A 17029-nucleotide genomic window follows, 5' to 3' on the forward strand; every position below is an offset into this window, starting at 1 on the left:
GAGGCTGGGGCTGGGCAGGGCAACTCTGGGGGCTTCTCCCACAGCTACCCCTGCCCAGAGAGAGGCAGGCACAGGTGGAGGAGCCGCAGGAGAACCTGAAGCCGCCCAGCTGTGCCTTCCTCTTCCAGGCCGATCCGAATCACTGAATCTCTTCTGAAGCTGATTCAGCCAAATCAGTTCGGGACAGTGATCTAAATCTCCAAATCAAATCACTGTTCTCTGAATTGCCTGAATCTAATTGAATACTTCCCTATTCGCACAGGCCTAGTTATAAAGTGCCTGTTAAAATGATGCCTTGATCTCAGGTGCTAATATGATATGAGTAACTTGAATCTTTCTCTCACAGGAATTTTAAGTTCCCTTCAGCCTGTACTGGTATCACGTCAAGACCCTGATTCTCGAAGAAATACAATCAATGAAATAACAAAACGAGCAACATCAGCAGGCCAGTGGCCGCAGGTGAAATGGGCTTAGTCAGTTCTTCACAGTGGCATCTTTCCAAGTAAACTATGAAATTTAAGTAGCAAAGGTCTTTTCGTTTGGGTATATACTTGTAGCTATAACACTGAAGCTAGAAGAGAGTGTGTCTGACTTTGGGTGTATCACAGCCTTTAGAAAAGGTAAGGGGGTTTCCAGCATGATTACCCTTGAGTTACTAAGGAATTATTTTTAAAATCAAAACTTACTAACAGCTTATTACAAATGTGTGCAAAGGACTCTAAGGTTGTTTCTTTTTTCCCACTTCAGGATCTAAGTGTATCAATCACCCCTTGAAACTTGGAATTGTCTTCACTGCAGCAGTTGGCTCCAGTTTGGAGACTTGAGTTTCTTCACTCAGCTTAGGCTAGCTCCAGTGAGCACTTTCACCCTGTAAAATAATGCTTCATGCACAGTGACTGAATTAGTCTTTGAAGAGTCGTTGTAACCTAAGGTACTCTGTGTCCACTGCCTTTTTAGCATTAGTATTAGAAGGACTCGGGCTGTCCCCAGGCCTCATGAAGGGCTGGCTCATTCAAGCTTAAACCACCACTTATCTGTGTGTGGATAGGAGTCACATTAGTGGTAGAACTCTGGATTATACCTCAAGCTAATGATGCAGTGAAGACAAACCCTAAATAGACATATAGCTTTACCTGTATCTTGGAAGCCACTTCACCGACTTTCCCCAAGTTGAGCCTGGTTTTGGCTGTGTTCTCTAACTTGCTTTAGGTAAGTCTTCAGCACCAAGCTGGGTTTTGTGCTCCTAGCGCTTCTTTCAGGGGACCCAGACTAGAAAGCTGATGTAGAGTCTTCTGAATGTCAGGCTTTTCTGTAGAAAAACAGTGTTGGAGGAGCAGCTTCACAGCTACTGTGGCAGGCACTTTCTCCCCAGCATAGAATTTCCTAAACTTATTTTCATTTCACCACACACTTATACAAAGCTCTTTAGTTAGAATTTAGACTTCTTAAATTTGGCTTATGAACACATACTTAGAGCTACCTTATAAGTGTTTATGGCTTCCTTCGTTATTTCCTTGTTTGTCAAGTGTTTGTCTGTCACACAAGTATTTTAAACAAATACATATATCAAGTCTAGGACAGTCTTTTAATAACATTGTGCTTAGAAAGTGATGTGAGTGAGCCAGTGTGGTTATTTTTTACATACTTAAAAATGATTCCATGTAAGAAGACAGAACATGGCCCAGGTTTGTCAGCCCTCCACTCGAGAGAAAGGATACAGAGGTGGTTTTATACAAAAAGAATCTTTCGGGTGTCAGGGGCTGCTTAGGGTTGTGGCCTAAATTAGAACAGCCTTGGAGATTTCTAGGTTACAACATGTATCCCAGGCTCTCTGACTTCTGATCCTAGGCATTAGCCACATGGTTTTCTTTTCCCATTTGATCATAAAAAAAATTGGTGAGGGGAAAGGTTATAATTTTTTTTAAAGTCACAGACTCTCTTAATGCCTGGGGGGGAAAGTACTGCCAGCATTAAAAGTATACAACAGAAAGGAAAGAGCCAGTAGATTTCCCCACTCTTCCCTAAAACAGAGCATACTGAACAGGCCAGTGCTCAGCACTCTCTCCCAGCAGCACCAGGGTCCTGTTGCTTCCACAAACAGGCTGCAACACACATGAGGCATATGTTGGTTATCACTTGTTTAACCTCCACTAAGTGCTTAGGAGCACTCAGGGCTCCTGTCACATGTTTTTATTTGTTTCTCAAAGGGCAGCTATCTCGGTCTAGAGAATGGCTGACTAGGTTTTACCTATGAGATTGTGGATTTTTTTCTTCAAGTATCAGCCCCTGGTCCTTTGAGCTGCTTTTTGTGCCTATACAACCACATTCTGGTTGTATGTCTCTGGGTACCAGAATGGTTGTGTATATACCACCTTTTGTGTCTGGTGCTGTCCCTAGATCATTAATTAAAAGAGTCTCAGAGTTGCTTTAACTTTTATGCATCTGCCTGCCTCTCCAAGGGGCTGTTCCTAAAGCCAGCAGTTATTAGACCATATACTCTTTTATTGCATCAATTGCCTGTAGAAGGTGGAGCAAGAGCAGCTCTTAAAGGGTTGTTACAACAATACTTTTCCCAAGTCACTTGTCCTTGCCCTGCTTCAGTATTCTGAAAGGGCACCGTTGCTGGAGTGCCCTGCAGTCCATAAGGAGTTTGCAGTGTGTCATATTGTAACTCCTGCTGATTGCTTTTAGCTCCTGGGTATTTGGTGTGTCTGGTTCATCAATGCACCCACTCCAAGTCTGTCTTTTGCTGCTTCCCCTTCACCCATGATCATCTCATCACAGTTGGCATCTAGGTTCATGTTGATAGCATCTGTATCTGTTAGTGCTTGAGTGATGTCTTATATGTACTTGATGTCAGTCCAAATCTCTGTTTATACAGCTTACAGTTCTGTAAGGAGGTAGGAAAAATTTCATATTAATACCAACAGGAGATATTTCAAGGGAAGCACTGGAAGTCTTGTACTGTATCTCAGAGTTGACAAAGGCCGTTCCCCAAATTCGCTCTCTTACAAGGTATTTGTTTTCAAATCCAGACAAATCGAATCACTTCCTGGATGACAAAGTCATAACCTTGTGGTACAGTATAAAGGCTCATCAACAGATCAAAGGATCTGAATGAGAATTCAGACTGCTAAAGTATATCCCAGCTATAAACTTACATACATTTTTTCCTTATCCAAGATCCTGATTTTCCCAGAAGGCACCTGTACAAATCGTTCTTGCCTCATCACCTTTAAACAAGGTGAGAGTTATTTTGTTGTATGCTTGTTGTTAAAATATCATGGGCAAGAGTGACATGTTTTTTGAAAAGTCAATTCATTTGGAGTGGGGTGTCATTTATGATGGTCCCGTCCAGTTATTAACTCTTCTAAAAATCCAGATTTTCATAACTGGGGTATTTACTTGTAACATTTTAGATTATTTGCATTACAGTAGTTTGAAACAATCTACTTAATTTTATGTTGCTTGCAGTTGATTCACTTTTTCAGTTTCCAGAAGCTTGCAGACTGAAGTTAGACTAATCTGTTTCACTTTCTTTCTAGCTTATGCTGTGGTCATAAAGGACTAAAGGATGTCCATTAATTTTATTCTTGGAATAAAATGCCTTTATTTTATAATGCATTTATTAATGAAGATTCTTCATTAAGAATTAAACATTAACTATAGAACCTCTTCTATTATACTAAGTTTTATAAAAATGTTATAGAAACTCATTTTCACCCAATCAAATTCCTTTAGTTTGAGAAGCATTTAGGTTTTATCTGGCAAACCTCTAATGTTTAAATTGTTATTGGTTCAAATGTAGAAGCACCTCTGAACTGTATTGTGCCATATAGGCTAATTAACAGTTGCATTTATCCTGAGAGCATTCAGATAGTCCTTTTGTGCAATTTCTTTCTGTTAGTTGTTCACATCTAATATTAACACTTCAATGTAAATCTTTGCTGCACAGGGTTTATTTAGTAGCTGATTTATAAAATCTACTCAGTCTAGTGTTTAGTGGGATTAGCACAACGGATTATTTGCCAGACAGAAGAGAGGCTTTAAAATGGCACTGTCTGTCAGAAAGCAGCCTCTGCTGCTGCTTGCCAATGAAAGCTCTACAGGCCTTTCAGGTGCTGCCGTAAGGCAGTTTAGGAAACCACAAAGTGGTGATTTGCTTCTAGCCCTTGTTTAGCTGAAATAGATCTTGCCTAATCATCTTTTATGGTATTCTGCTTAAGGATCATATGAATAGCTAGGCCATGGTGTTTTCTTAATGACTGACATTTATTCAGAGGGAGAGCAATAGTTCAGAAAGCGTGATACCTAGAAATAGTTCAGAAAGTGTGATGGTCCCTAAAGCTACATATTTAGTCAGTGTTGACCAAAGAGCTGTAATAACATGTGTACATCTAAGTGAATTGTAGCAAAATAAAAAAACTACAGTACATTAGTTAACATTTGCACAATTCAGGAAGAGAAAATACTTTCAAAGGGGTAAGCCTTGTACCACAACTGATAGAGACAGAAAGTATGTGTGCTGTTACGCACGACTGCAGGAAGGAAAAACATACTTGCAGTAGATAATGTATGATCTACTGTAGGTAATGAGTTGAAGAGCTTAGTATCACCAATTTTGAAAGGAATTGAGAAATCTGAGGGAGTCGCTTTTGATCTAAACCCTTTTCTGGAGCTCAGCCACACTGAAGAAAGGGCTTTTCTTATATCGCTTGTCCTGTTTTACTTAAAAAGAAAAAAAAAATAGCCCTCAGGTTCTTTTTTTAATTGGTTGGGTTCATGATTGTACCATTTGTTTTTCTCTCCCACAGCTACAGCTCCCCATTGTCTTAATCAATTAATATTTCCCAGTCATATATTTATATTTTAAGAAGTGATTTATGGTTTCAGGTGCCTTCATTCCAGGAGTTCCTGTGCAACCAGTGCTGCTCCGATACCCAAACAGGATGGTAAGTAGATAATTCTTCAGAAGCTTACACCTCTGGAAATAATAAAAAAAAAAAAAAATATCTAGACATAGGTCAAATATCAGATTCTTTATCACTAGGGATTCTGCTGTTATCCATTTTAAATCTATGCCTAATGGGCCCAGTTGCTTTAACCTAAAGGGGTAGCCAAGGATTCCCTGCTGATACAAAAATATCCTCTACCTCAGTGAGATCTGCAGTATTTGTTCCCCCTCCTCCTCCGTGTAGTCGGGGTGTGCCAGGATTTACAGGAATACTATTAGTGTAATGGGTTTAGACAGAAAGGTGACTTAGACTTCTTTCCCAAAGCTAAACCAAAGTCATATACAGACATTCTGTTTCTACTAGGAGACTTGCTGCTTTCCTAGTAGAAATCACAGGAGTACAGATATTCAGGATTTTTCTTTCAAAGCAAGAACAGCCATTCCAAGAGAACAATCAGATTTAAATAGCTCCTGGGAGATCCAACTTCTCTATACTTACCTTCTGACAAGCTACAGTACAATAGTTTAGTTTCCCAGTGTGTTTTGCTCCCAACTTCTCCCTCTTCCTCCACAGGTGCGAGGAAACAGTGCGTTACTTGGCTTGGACTCTACTGCTCCAGCCAAGCAGCCCTTACATTGTGCTGCAGGAAAAGACAGCCTGAAAGGCAGTCTGAGTCATCCAATCAGGGCTGCCCTGTGCGCCGCTGTCATCTGTTGCTAGGCAGACTGGGGAGCTTGCAGAGCATGCTGACATGCGTGCACAGGGGCCCTTGGGTGCTCAGCAGCTTGTCACTTGAATGTCTGTCTAGGGGTCTCTGCATGAGTTTTTCTACCAGCGAGGAGACAAAAAAGGGAGAATTCTCCCAGATCATGTGAACTTGTGTATGCAGCCCACATTTGCACCTGAAAGGCTGACTTATGATAGTAATATAATACAGTAGAAGGGGCATAAGAAATGAAATCCTCCTTTAAATACATGCTTGCTATATTTTTCTTGCAATATGTGAAAAGGCAAGTGAGTAGCACTTATGTACAACAGCACACTCTCTTTATAAAGTAGTACCAGTTTCCCAAATCTGAAATGTTTGCTGTCCTTGTTCTTTGTCTTGATGTTTAATCTAGGTTTGTCGTGGTTCTTCCTCTGTTTTTCTTGAGCTGTACGTTCTTTCTGCCAGTATTAGCTACTCCCCCAAAGTACTCCTCTTGCTTTCTGAAGCATTCTATGTTGTTTAGCAATTCAGACTGCTGTGCTTTCAGTAGTAATCTGTGGTAGTATTCAAGTGTCTTGTGAAAAACAACCATCCAACTACCATTAACACACTTCCCAAATCCTAGTCACACACAACTGAAAAATCAAACCCTAGTTATTTCATGTATCCAGCATAATTAAGTTTTCTACAAAAATACATTTCTGGGATTTTTTATTATTGTATCACATTTGTAAAATGTTCTAATTTGATTGGCTTAGAGGAGAGAATCACTGCCTCACTGTTCTCTAAGGCTAGGGACAGAAATTACACTTAAACCAGTATAAGTAATCAGACACCAGTTCAGATCTGTAACACAACAGAAGCTCAGTGCACATAAACTGCTTGCAAAATGGCCAAAGCCAGTTTCAGATAAACCTGGATGGATGTAGTATTGGACTTAACTGATCTAGGTTAAATTGGTCTGTTGAACTTCTGCCCCAGATCCCCTCCAGATTCAAGTTAACTCACAGTTCCCCAGCATCCCAGGGTGCTTTGCACCTCTCCCCCAAACCTCTCTTCTCAGGTGAGTGAGCTAGCCTTAGCCCAAGCTGCCTTCAGCTGAGCAGGGAGGTGTGCTCTAGCACCCCCAAGCCCCACCGCCTTCTGGCTTGGGCCACTGCAGACATGTGGCTGCATTTCCTGAATCTAAAGTGAATGTCTGTTTAGTTGCTTATTGGTTCAGTCTACGCAGTTTAGACTGACCTGCAAAGACTGATTCAATCTCAGCCTTGGGCTTTCTGATTGTCCGTACTTAACCTAAAGCTAAGTACAAAATGTGGCCTGCAGGCTGGATGTGGCCCACCAGACCAGTCTATCCAGCTCGCGGGGTCCCTAAAAAACTTAGAAAATTAGTATTGATTGATCTGTCCCTGGCTGCCTGTCATGCAGCCCTTGATGGCTTGCCAAAACTCAGTAAGCAGCCCTCCACCGGAAATAAATGCCCGTCCCTGGTCCTAAAGCTTTCTGTCAAATTGTCTTTATGTAACTTTATGCTACTGTTGTTCAGCCATTAAAAATCCTCAGAAATGGATTCATAAGATAAATAAGAGATGCAGAGTACATGCCCCGACAATATGTTTCTTAAATTCCGGGTAGTTCTGATTCATTGTCCTGGATTGTCCATCTGTTTCCATCCCATGAAAATGCATCTGTAACTGATAATTGTGGTAGTGTGTGTATTTAACCTCCTGGAATAATTCTAATAAACTAAATTTTCTTTCTACCTCTGCATGAAGAAAAATGCTCCACTAATGCTGCCCAATTAGATGAGAAAAAATATTTTTTTGAAAATAATGTAAGGTACCATAATCACATAACTGTTCACAAATTTTGCTCAAATATGGCAAAGAATGTTAGAAAAGTTTAATCCAAACAACTTGATCTTTCAAGCTCGCCTTTTCATTTCATGCCTACTAATAAAGAGAGAACCCCAAAAAGGAACACAGCAGTGGATTTTGGCTAGAATAAAAAAAAACAACTTGTATGTGTTCATTTTTGTAGCCATATAGAAGGGACATCTGGCGGTTTGCAATTAGGTTACACTGCAACAAAGAAACTTGAGGTATTTTACTAATGAATTGTGAGGCATATACTAATGAATTTCCTTTTGCAGCACACCTGTAAGGAAGGTAGAACAGACATTAACTCAGTTGCACAGGTGGAGAAACATAGGGAACAAGGATACTGGTGGTGAAGAGTAGAGCTGGTATTAAAACTTTGATCTTCTGACTTCTAGTTTGTATTTTAATTGCAAACTCACTCTTTTGCTTTACTTCTGAACTTCTCCCCCAAGCTGTACAAGAGTAGAATAGAAATGCACTTTATTTTGCGTTTAAAGCTTGCCCTATTGCTGCCGGTCCAGTCACATAGCTGATAGCTTGAATAAAGGCTGAACTGAGTTTATACTTGCTGAATAAACAGCAGCATTGTATTAGGACTTAACAGGAGGTAATTACAAAAAGCTTGTTTGATTATGCATCATTGTAAATATATTTAGTTTTGGCCAAACTCCATTTCTATTCCTATTAACCCTACAGCACCAGTACGACTTTAGGCATAAGAGCAGGTTTCTATTCAGGAAGCTTCATAGATTTCATAGGTTTCATAGACATCAGGGCTGGAAGGGACCTCGGGAGATCATCTAGTCCAGCCTCCTGCCCAAAGGGCAGGAAGTCAGCTGGGGTCATAGGATCCCAGCAAGATAAGCATCCAATTTACAAAGATAGTTTAGGAGAAGGAGCCCTGTGCGAATGTGGAGCGGAGAGAAAACGGAGGAGCATGAGGTCCAGGGGACCTGCGGCCAGTCTGATTCAGTAGACCTGGTGTTCTAATTGTTGCATCTTTAGTAAATACTCACTCATTGTGTAAGAGATAGAAGGACCCAGACTGACTTTGCAGATGACAGATTAAGTTAGGTTAATTTCAGGATAATTAAAATTATTCAGGGATTACTTTAGGGGGACCATACAGTTACAAAAACCAGACAATCTGTCCGATACCCCCACTTCCTACTGTCTCAATCCGAAGGCTAAAAATAAAATGCAGGTTGTTGGTTGTTCTTCTTGCTGCAGCTTCCTGTTTTTTCCAGTTAGAGAGTCTTTTAAGCAGTTCTTTAAGTACAAAAAATTCGTACTGCCTATGCCAGGGATGGGAAAAATGCGGCCTGGGGGCCAGATGCCTGGCCATTCTATCTGGCTCACGGGGCCCCTAAAAATTTAGAAAATTAATATTTATCTGCCTTGGGCTGCCTGTCATGCGGCCCTTGATGGCTTGCCAAAACTCAGTAAGTGGCCCTCTGCCCAAAATAATTGCCCGCCCCATTTAGTCATTAGTGTCATATTGGTATAGTAGTAGACCAGAATCTTGTTAGACTATAATCTGAGTCTGGAGACACCTTCATAACCAGCTTTTTAAAACTATGCTGAACCACAGAAAACGTTATATATGGAAGCAGTGTGTCCATTAGGTACAGGATGGGATAACTGAAATGGCTATTCTGTACCTGCCTCTACTACTGTCAAGCTGCTGACCTTGTGTTATAATAGTATCTTTTCTAAGTTCTGCCTGCCCAGAAGTGTAATGAGAATAGCAGTTACGATTTTGTAAAGTGTTTTTAAATCTATGGATAGAGATGACTATTATTAAAGATTTAAACTTAAAAAAATAATTCTCAAAGAGAAAAGGACATCAAAAGCAGCAGACCTTGCTTGCACTAATGACTGAGAAGAAGCTAAAGATATAAGAAGTGGCTTAAGAAGGGAGTAGTATGAAACTTTGAAACTATGGTACAAATTTTCAAAGTATCTACAGAATATCAATAGAGTAAATCATTCAGATGTTTTTAAAAGTACTAAGAAATGTGGTTGCTAAATTGAAGTACTTTAGCATACCTTAGATTTGCAAAGGTAAAATTTAAATGCATGCCCTACTCATTAGTCTTTATTTATAAGAACTTGGGTAAGTACACCCATTTTGACTTTACTCGGACCATCTTTCCCTTATACTCATTGTTGGAGTGAATGTAATAGTAGAAAGAAAGGAACCATCGCCAGCAACTATTTAAAAAAAATATAATTTAATTTGACCTGATTATCCCCTGTACATTTATTTTTGGGGGAGGAATATGGCCTGATGCCTCTAGATTATGTTGTGCTGTGTGAAAGAAGTCCTGAAAGTGGTGGTTGGATTATTTCTTTTAATTTTCTGGCTTGTTCGTGTACAAGTCTGTCAATGTCTAGACTCAGTGATGACTGGAGAGCTCAAGTATGTGATGAGATCGCACGTGCTAAAAGAATGTGTGTAGAGCTCTTTATAGACTTCTGATACATGTTTAAATAAATGGAGCTTTGGTTTAAAATCCAACACCCACATTCCATCAATTAAGGTGATAAGAGCTCATGATAAATATCCTTGCTGCCTCCTGCTGATCCTTCAACAAAACCAGAAAATATCAGACTTCACATTCCTAAAATTTCTAAGATAAAAAAAAGCAGAATTGGCTTTATTTAATTTATTTTTAAAGAAGTCCTTTCCAGTCTTAAAGGAGTACAAGATATCCTTCCTCCTACTGCCTTTTGGCGAAAGTTTAACCTACGAAAGCATTTAAAAGCTGAAGCAAGCGATTTAAAAGGGATTGGTATTGCATAACTTCAGTTTTAAGACTGCTTTCTTATCGTGGCTAAGAGATCTGCAGTATCACATTTAACAGGAACTAATATATCTTTTAAAATAAGGACAAATATATGCTGAAGTTACTTCAGACCAGATTGTGTTGGCCCTTTCGGGGGGGAGTGGTCTTAAAACACTGGGATACTACCAAGTTACTTTTTGAAAGTGCTACTATTTTGTAGCCCTTAAAGTGTCTTTGTAGCACTAATGACAGCTTGTACAGCTGTACACTTACTTTTTTGTAGCTCTGCAAGAGCCAGTCCCCAGGCCAGGTAAAGCTTTTCCACTGACCTTCATGGGAGTTAGAATATAGCCTAAATCACAGTTGGGCAATTATTTTGCCCAGCAGGCCGCTTGATGAGTTTTGGTGAGCTACTTAAGGGCTGCACACACACAGTCTTTCAGAAAGTATCATTTTAACAAATTATAGATTTAAAAAAACTATCGTATACTAAAAAGCAAACATCTACTATAATGTACTTTAATTTTATTTCAAAAAATAATTTCTCTCCTGGATGTATGTGTTTCTGTATAGTGCATATAGAGGTGATTGCATAATAGCTCAAAATAAAGTCTTACTGTTGTTTATATTGTTGGGGATGGATGTAGGTGAGGGGTGCCCATGCACTAGGTCCCAAGAGCTGGCCGGGAGTTGGGGGAGGGGGAGCAGGGGACACATACAGCAGAGCTTGCCCAGGCAGTGTGGTATAGGTGTGGTCTGCCCCCTTCCCCACTCCATCTGGCCAGCGGCTGCCCTGCAGTGCTCCACATGGGTCTCAGCCCCTACTGCTTCCACCAAGGGCAGCTTTTGCCCACCAACAGCTCTAACCCTGGCCAGAGTACACAGCTTCATGGAGGAGCTGCAGCTGCCTGAGTACTGTTTGGCTTTGCTGCAGGTACTACTTGGCCACCTGCAGGTGGCTTCTTATCGCACCAGACGGGTAGAGTGGGTAGAGGGTGGCTGGGAGCTGGAGCCCCACACACTAGGGCAGGAGCCACTTGGCTTCAGCTTCCCTCTGCCTGGCTGGGTGTGTGGTGCACAGCATGCATCCCCACAACTGCCACCATTTCCCCATGCTACCTCATGCCTGGAGCACTGCAGCAGGGGCAGGTGGAGGAGCTGCTGGAGGCAGGGGGAGCCAAACAGTAACTGGGCAGCTGTAGGCACACCAGGAGCCACCCCACCAGGCTATTTGATGTGCTTTAAAGGGCATGGACCTAAGCCCATCATGGGAATTGTAAGCCTCCCTGAATAAGGGAGGGCACTAGGGACAGAAAGCTGTGCACATTGGCTGGGGCCGGGGCCATTGGCAGGCACAGGCAGGAGTGTGGCATGGGTAGGAGCACAGCCTGGGTTCGGCCCCATGTGGAGCACTGCAGGGCCAGCCATGGGCCTGATGTAATCAATTGTTAGGCACCTGCTCACAGGCCAGATTAAATCAGTTTGTGGGTCAGATCAAGCCTGCAGGCTGTATTTTGCCCACCCCTGTTCTAAATCATGTAAAATATCTGTGAGTACAAAACTAAATGAATTAACTCTTGCTTGAACTGAAATATTTTTCAAAACTTGTCATATTTGGTATTACTGCGGAAATACAGATGTTAGTGGGTATGTCTACATGAGATGCTTTACTCAAGATGAGAACAAATTTATGCACACTTAAGTGTCACTGTCTACACGTGTAGATGCTTACTGTGCAGTAATTTGCTGTAATTGTAGGTAAATTTGCTACCTGTAAATACAAGTAGCAAATTTACTTATGATTTGTTACTGCACCTTAAGGCAGCCAACAGTGTGTAGACAGTCAACAGTGAGCAAACTTGCTGCCAGGCCAGGCAGCAGGTTGTGGGAGATTGCCTCCTGCCCCTGGAAGCTGCCTTCTGCCAGGACAGGCTGCCTTCTGCCAGAGCTAAGGCGTGGATAATGTCCCCATGCAGCAGGAAGCTCCATGGCCTCGCTTCTCATTTGCAGAGCAGGGGCTGGGGACAGGCTCCCCAGTCCACAATCATAGAGCTGAAGCTGGGAACAGGTCCCAGCCCTGTGCCCTGATGTGGTGATCAAGGTGTGGGACTTAGAAAGAGCTGCAGGGTGGGGCAGGTCCTAGCTCACTGTCCTGATCTGCTGGTTGCCCCATCAGTGGATTGGGGCAGTGGGCTGGGACCTGCCCCTCCCCTGCTACTCTTTCCAAGCTGCCTGCCCCCAGTTGAGGTGCTGAGGCCAGGAGCTCCCTGTTGCTGGGGCGGGAGGACATTGTCTCTGCCCTGGCTTCAGTGGCAGAGCCTGCCCCAGCAGCAGGCAGCTCCTGGGGGCAGGGAGCAATCTCCCAGCTCCTGCAAAGAGACAGCTATCTCCTGGCCCTATGTTCCCTGCCAGTCTCTGAGCTGGCACCTAGCTGAAGCCTAGTGCTTCCCCTGGCTCTTACAGGGAGCCATTGCAGGGCTGGAGGAGGCAGGGGTAGCAGATCTGTTCCTGCCTCCCAGCATGTGGAAGCTTTCCTGGGGTGAATTTACTGTAGAATAAGCTACTATAGATTAATCCCACCCTGCAACATTTGCATGTGTAGATACACCCAGTGATAATATAGTAAGCTAAGGAATTCTAGTCAAGTTCTGTTGGGGTGGTGCTGTGCTATGTGTTGAAGAGAACCTTAAGATTGTAAAACAGCTTCTACTTCACCAAATTTTATTCCTAATATCTGCAGTTGTATTTTGTCTCTTCTGTTTTTGTCATGTCACATGCTTTGCTTTGTTTTTTCCCTATAGGATACTGTGACTTGGACGTGGCAGGGCTATTCCTTGTAAGTTTAACACTTTTAACCTGTAATGACTTAACCTCCCCTGCTATAGCTGTGAGTTGCTAGTAGAGGACTGATGAACCAGGACAAGTTTCTATCCCTGCTTTAGGTGAAGGTGTGTGAAAGATTGGTTGAGGGGCAGGGCTGTCTTTAGGGGGGGCCAGTTGGGGCAACTGACCCCTCCCCATGCTTTGGGGGGCCCACAGAGCCAGGCAGAGCAGCTGCAGCAACTCGGCACCACTACCACCAGCTTCACATCCAGCTGCTTGGCATCCCCCTGCCACCGAATCTGCCACCAGCTTCTTTGCATCTGGGGCATGCAGGGGTGGGGCACCTCACAGGTTGATTTGCCCCCGGCCCTGCAGCTTGCTCAGGTCATCTCTGGAGGAGGGGGGAGGGCAGGAACGTGAAGCTTGGAATGGATAAGGAAATGGGGGGGTGGAAAGGAAATGGAGATGCGGGAAGGATGGTGAAATGAAGGAAGTCAGCTACTGAAGGATAAAATAAAAAGAAGTAAAAAACCTTGTTAAAGACATAAAGGTGAAGTCAATTAAAGAAGGTCTTATGTTTTAATTGAATGGGATTTGGGATTGAGTGTGGGGGTGCTGGTCATGCATCGTGGCTGGGAGGAGGGAGTGGTGAGGGAAGGTGCTTGTAAAGGGGATTGCTGCCCCTGCCCCATAAGGGAAGCCCCAGTTAATGGGGGACCCAGTTGGGCCCCTCCCTTTTTTTTCTCCCCCTCCTCCATCCCCCCAGAGCCAACTCCTGGATGCATGCGTGTACCCTGTGATCTGGCTAGTTGGCATGTGCTCTGCAGGCTGTTTGCATATGGTTGCACCCCTGGGGGCAGGAGGAGGAGTTGGCATGGTGCCAGAACATGCCTCCCCTGTGGCAGTAAAATTCAGGGGGTGGAAACTTTGTCCACACAGAATAGGCAGCTCCTCTGTGGAAAGTGACTACACATTAGTGGAACGTGAGCTGGGTAACAAAGAGCAGAGGGAAACCTGTCTTGGAGTGGCATAACTTTTAAGCTGCCTAAAGTGTGCTTAAAACTAGTTTCAGATGTTAATGTGTGGACAGCCCCAGGGTTAAGAGTAGGGAAGTGCAAAATGGGCCATATTCAGGACTTGGATTCGGCCCAATTCAGGGGAGAGTGATTTGATTTGTTGATTTGGATCACTGTCCTGATTCGATTTGGCCGAATCCGAAGATTCCCAATTCGGAGAATCTGTGATTTGGCTATAGACACAGCTTTAAATGTTTTTTCTACATACCTCTAGGTATCGGGCGTGGGTTGTTAACACTGACGTGGTGGAACATCACTTCAGTACTTCTGGTCCACTCCAGTTCCACTGCTGAGCACACAGCACCCCCCGCCCCCCCCCCCCCCGCACTCCTCTGGTTCAGCAACCAGCTGCAGGAGGGTCCCGGGTGCACGGGGGGGGCAGTCCCCCGTGCACTCTGCAGTGGACCCAGAAGTGGACTGGAAGTGCTTCTGGTCCCCTTCCAGGTCCTCCACCAAGTGCACTGGGGACCCCCCATGCTTCCCAGGGACGTTCTATCTGCCCTACCATCTTGGTGTTCACAAGCTGCCTTGTACCTTGAGGTATGTAGAAAAAACATTTAAAGCTGTGTTTGAAGCATCAAATCTCTCTGAATCTCTCCAAATCAATTCAGAGGGTTCCAACTGTATTCGGAGAGATTAAAGGGTTTCCTGATTCGATTCGGATTCAGAGATTCAGCTGCTGAATCAATGCCAAATCGAATCAGCGACTGAAGCTTTGCGCAGCCCTAGTTAAGAGCTGTAGGCTTCACCTAAAATTAATATGTAACGAGGCCCTTACTTTTCCTTTCTTGTGTATTTTCCTTTATGACATGTGTTGTACTTTAGCAGACTTGGATAAGCATTTCTTACTGTTCTATTTCCTGTCTCTTTGAGATCATCAACATTGAAAAACCACAGGCATGAGCAATTTCCTGAATAGTATTTATTTTCATCTTTTCTGCATGTCATTTTAACCTTCAGCATATTGACATCTGTATCTGACTTAAGGATTCACCCCTAGATGTAATAGGAGAAAAGATCAGATTTAGCAGGAATTAGCAAAGAAAAGGACAAGATAGGGAGGATTCCTGGAGAAAGGAAGAGGTCATACAATGTAGCTTGTATGAAGCATAAGGAATGTGCTGAAGTAGAGTTTGAGAGTAGAAGATAAGGGGAAGCAGGACAAGGATGCAGAGGAGAAGAGATGAGAACAGACGTGGAGGTGGGTTTAAAATGAGTAGACCCTTGAATGAAATATGAAGCTCTGAATAATGTCTTCTTTCTCAGTCTGGATATAGGACCACGAAGTCTAAATCAATGTCCCCTAATTGTAACAGGCAGCATCAATATGCTCCTAGTGCTGTTTTACAAAGTATTGCCACGCAAGTCTGAAAAGCTCTTGGCTCTGATCCTAATTTCACCTACTGTTTTTTGTATTGTTTTATGTCCCATGTATTATGGGGCTAGGGCTATGTGCTCTAAATCAAAGTTTGGGTGGATTTTTGTATTTCACTTTACTCAAGAGAGAGATTTATTTAGCTCCCCAACTCTGTCCCTCTAATCCTCTTGAAAAAAAAATCTTCCCAAACAGGATTAATTCCACTCAAGGATGGAATTGACTTTATTATTCTCTAGTTAAGGCTGTCTCACTTAGCTTTAAAGTAATGACACAATGCACATGCTTGCAGTCAGATGTGGAAGTAGTTATGTGCATCTCATTTCCCAATTTCCCGTACCATGTTAAAACTATATGGACTGCCTAAACACATTGCCATTTCCTTATTATGACAATATTTGTATGGTGCTGTTGTTGAACAAAATGCCTGTCAAATCTCTACACCTTAGAGGGACATGGGTATTAGCACCACTTTTGCATCTGAGATAATTTGGAGATATAAAACACCTTGACATCCTCAATGACCTTAGGGCAGAGATTAGGACTAAAGATTTCCTGTTTGTCATGCTACTAGTCTTTGCTTCTGAGACGTTCATAGAGATTAAGGTCAGAAGGAGAACTTAGCATCCAGTCTGACTTGCTGTAGAAGACATGCCTCATTAGCCAGTAAATCCTATATTTTAAGGCAAATAATTTGTCTTTTAGTGAATCCTGTCATCCAGAAAAGTATTTCATCATCTTTCTCCATCTTTTGAGATATTTTTAAGTCCATGGGGTCTTCACTTTGTGATTTAAACAACCAACAGGTGCTACCAAGATGCAAAATAATTTCATTTTATAGAGAGAATGGTGAATGTGTGTGTGAGTAACAGGGTGTATATATCTTTGTGTATACATGTACATATATATACATATGTAAGCTGTACACCTCTGCAGCCCTGGAAAATTGCCACATCTCTGCCCTAATTATCTTGATGGATTTACTGAAAATTTGATACTAAATTTAATAGGAGTAAGTAATAAATAGGTTATCTTTTTCATAGTACTGTATGGCAGAAGTCCAAAAAATGCCAGTGCAGGGTGTGGAGATGTTGTCAAAATAGCATATTATTTACAAATCAGCTGAAAATAGATTAAATGACTTAAGTTTTTTATGATTTTTTTATTCCCATCCCCAGCAAACAACTTTGTGCTATGACTATGTGCCAGCCATTCACAAGAGTAGAAGTTGAGGTAAGAACTGTGGTGATTTTGCTACCTTTTGTTGGTTGGTTTAGATAAATTTATTATTTCCAGCATCTTTTCCCAGTACCTAACGTTGAGCAAACATTGTTTTTGGCAACAAGCATAGCAAATTAAGAGGGTGTGAAATGAGTCATATTCAGTTTGGATTCAGATATGGCCCAAATTGGGGGGCAGTGA

General features: G+C 42.5%; 1 protein-coding gene across 1 annotated transcript in view; it reads left to right on the plus strand.

Annotated features, from left to right (window-relative positions):
* The window catches only part of LPCAT2 (lysophosphatidylcholine acyltransferase 2), a 48190-nt gene that overhangs the window by 13886 nt on the left and 17275 nt on the right, over window positions 1-17029 (plus strand). Inside the window, exons 4-8 of the mRNA XM_090062768.1 lie at window positions 347-459; window positions 3184-3244; window positions 4894-4952; window positions 13135-13169; window positions 16786-16840. Of these exons, the coding sequence (XP_089918894.1) occupies window positions 347-459; window positions 3184-3244; window positions 4894-4952; window positions 13135-13169; window positions 16786-16840 (323 nt within the window). The remainder of the gene's footprint in view (window positions 1-346; window positions 460-3183; window positions 3245-4893; window positions 4953-13134; window positions 13170-16785; window positions 16841-17029) is intronic.

This window comes from Crocodylus siamensis, chromosome 9 (genome assembly GCF_052110815.1).
Source record: "Crocodylus siamensis isolate JL-2025a chromosome 9, ASM5211081v1, whole genome shotgun sequence".
NCBI classification, from domain to species: Eukaryota; Metazoa; Chordata; order Crocodylia; family Crocodylidae; genus Crocodylus; species Crocodylus siamensis.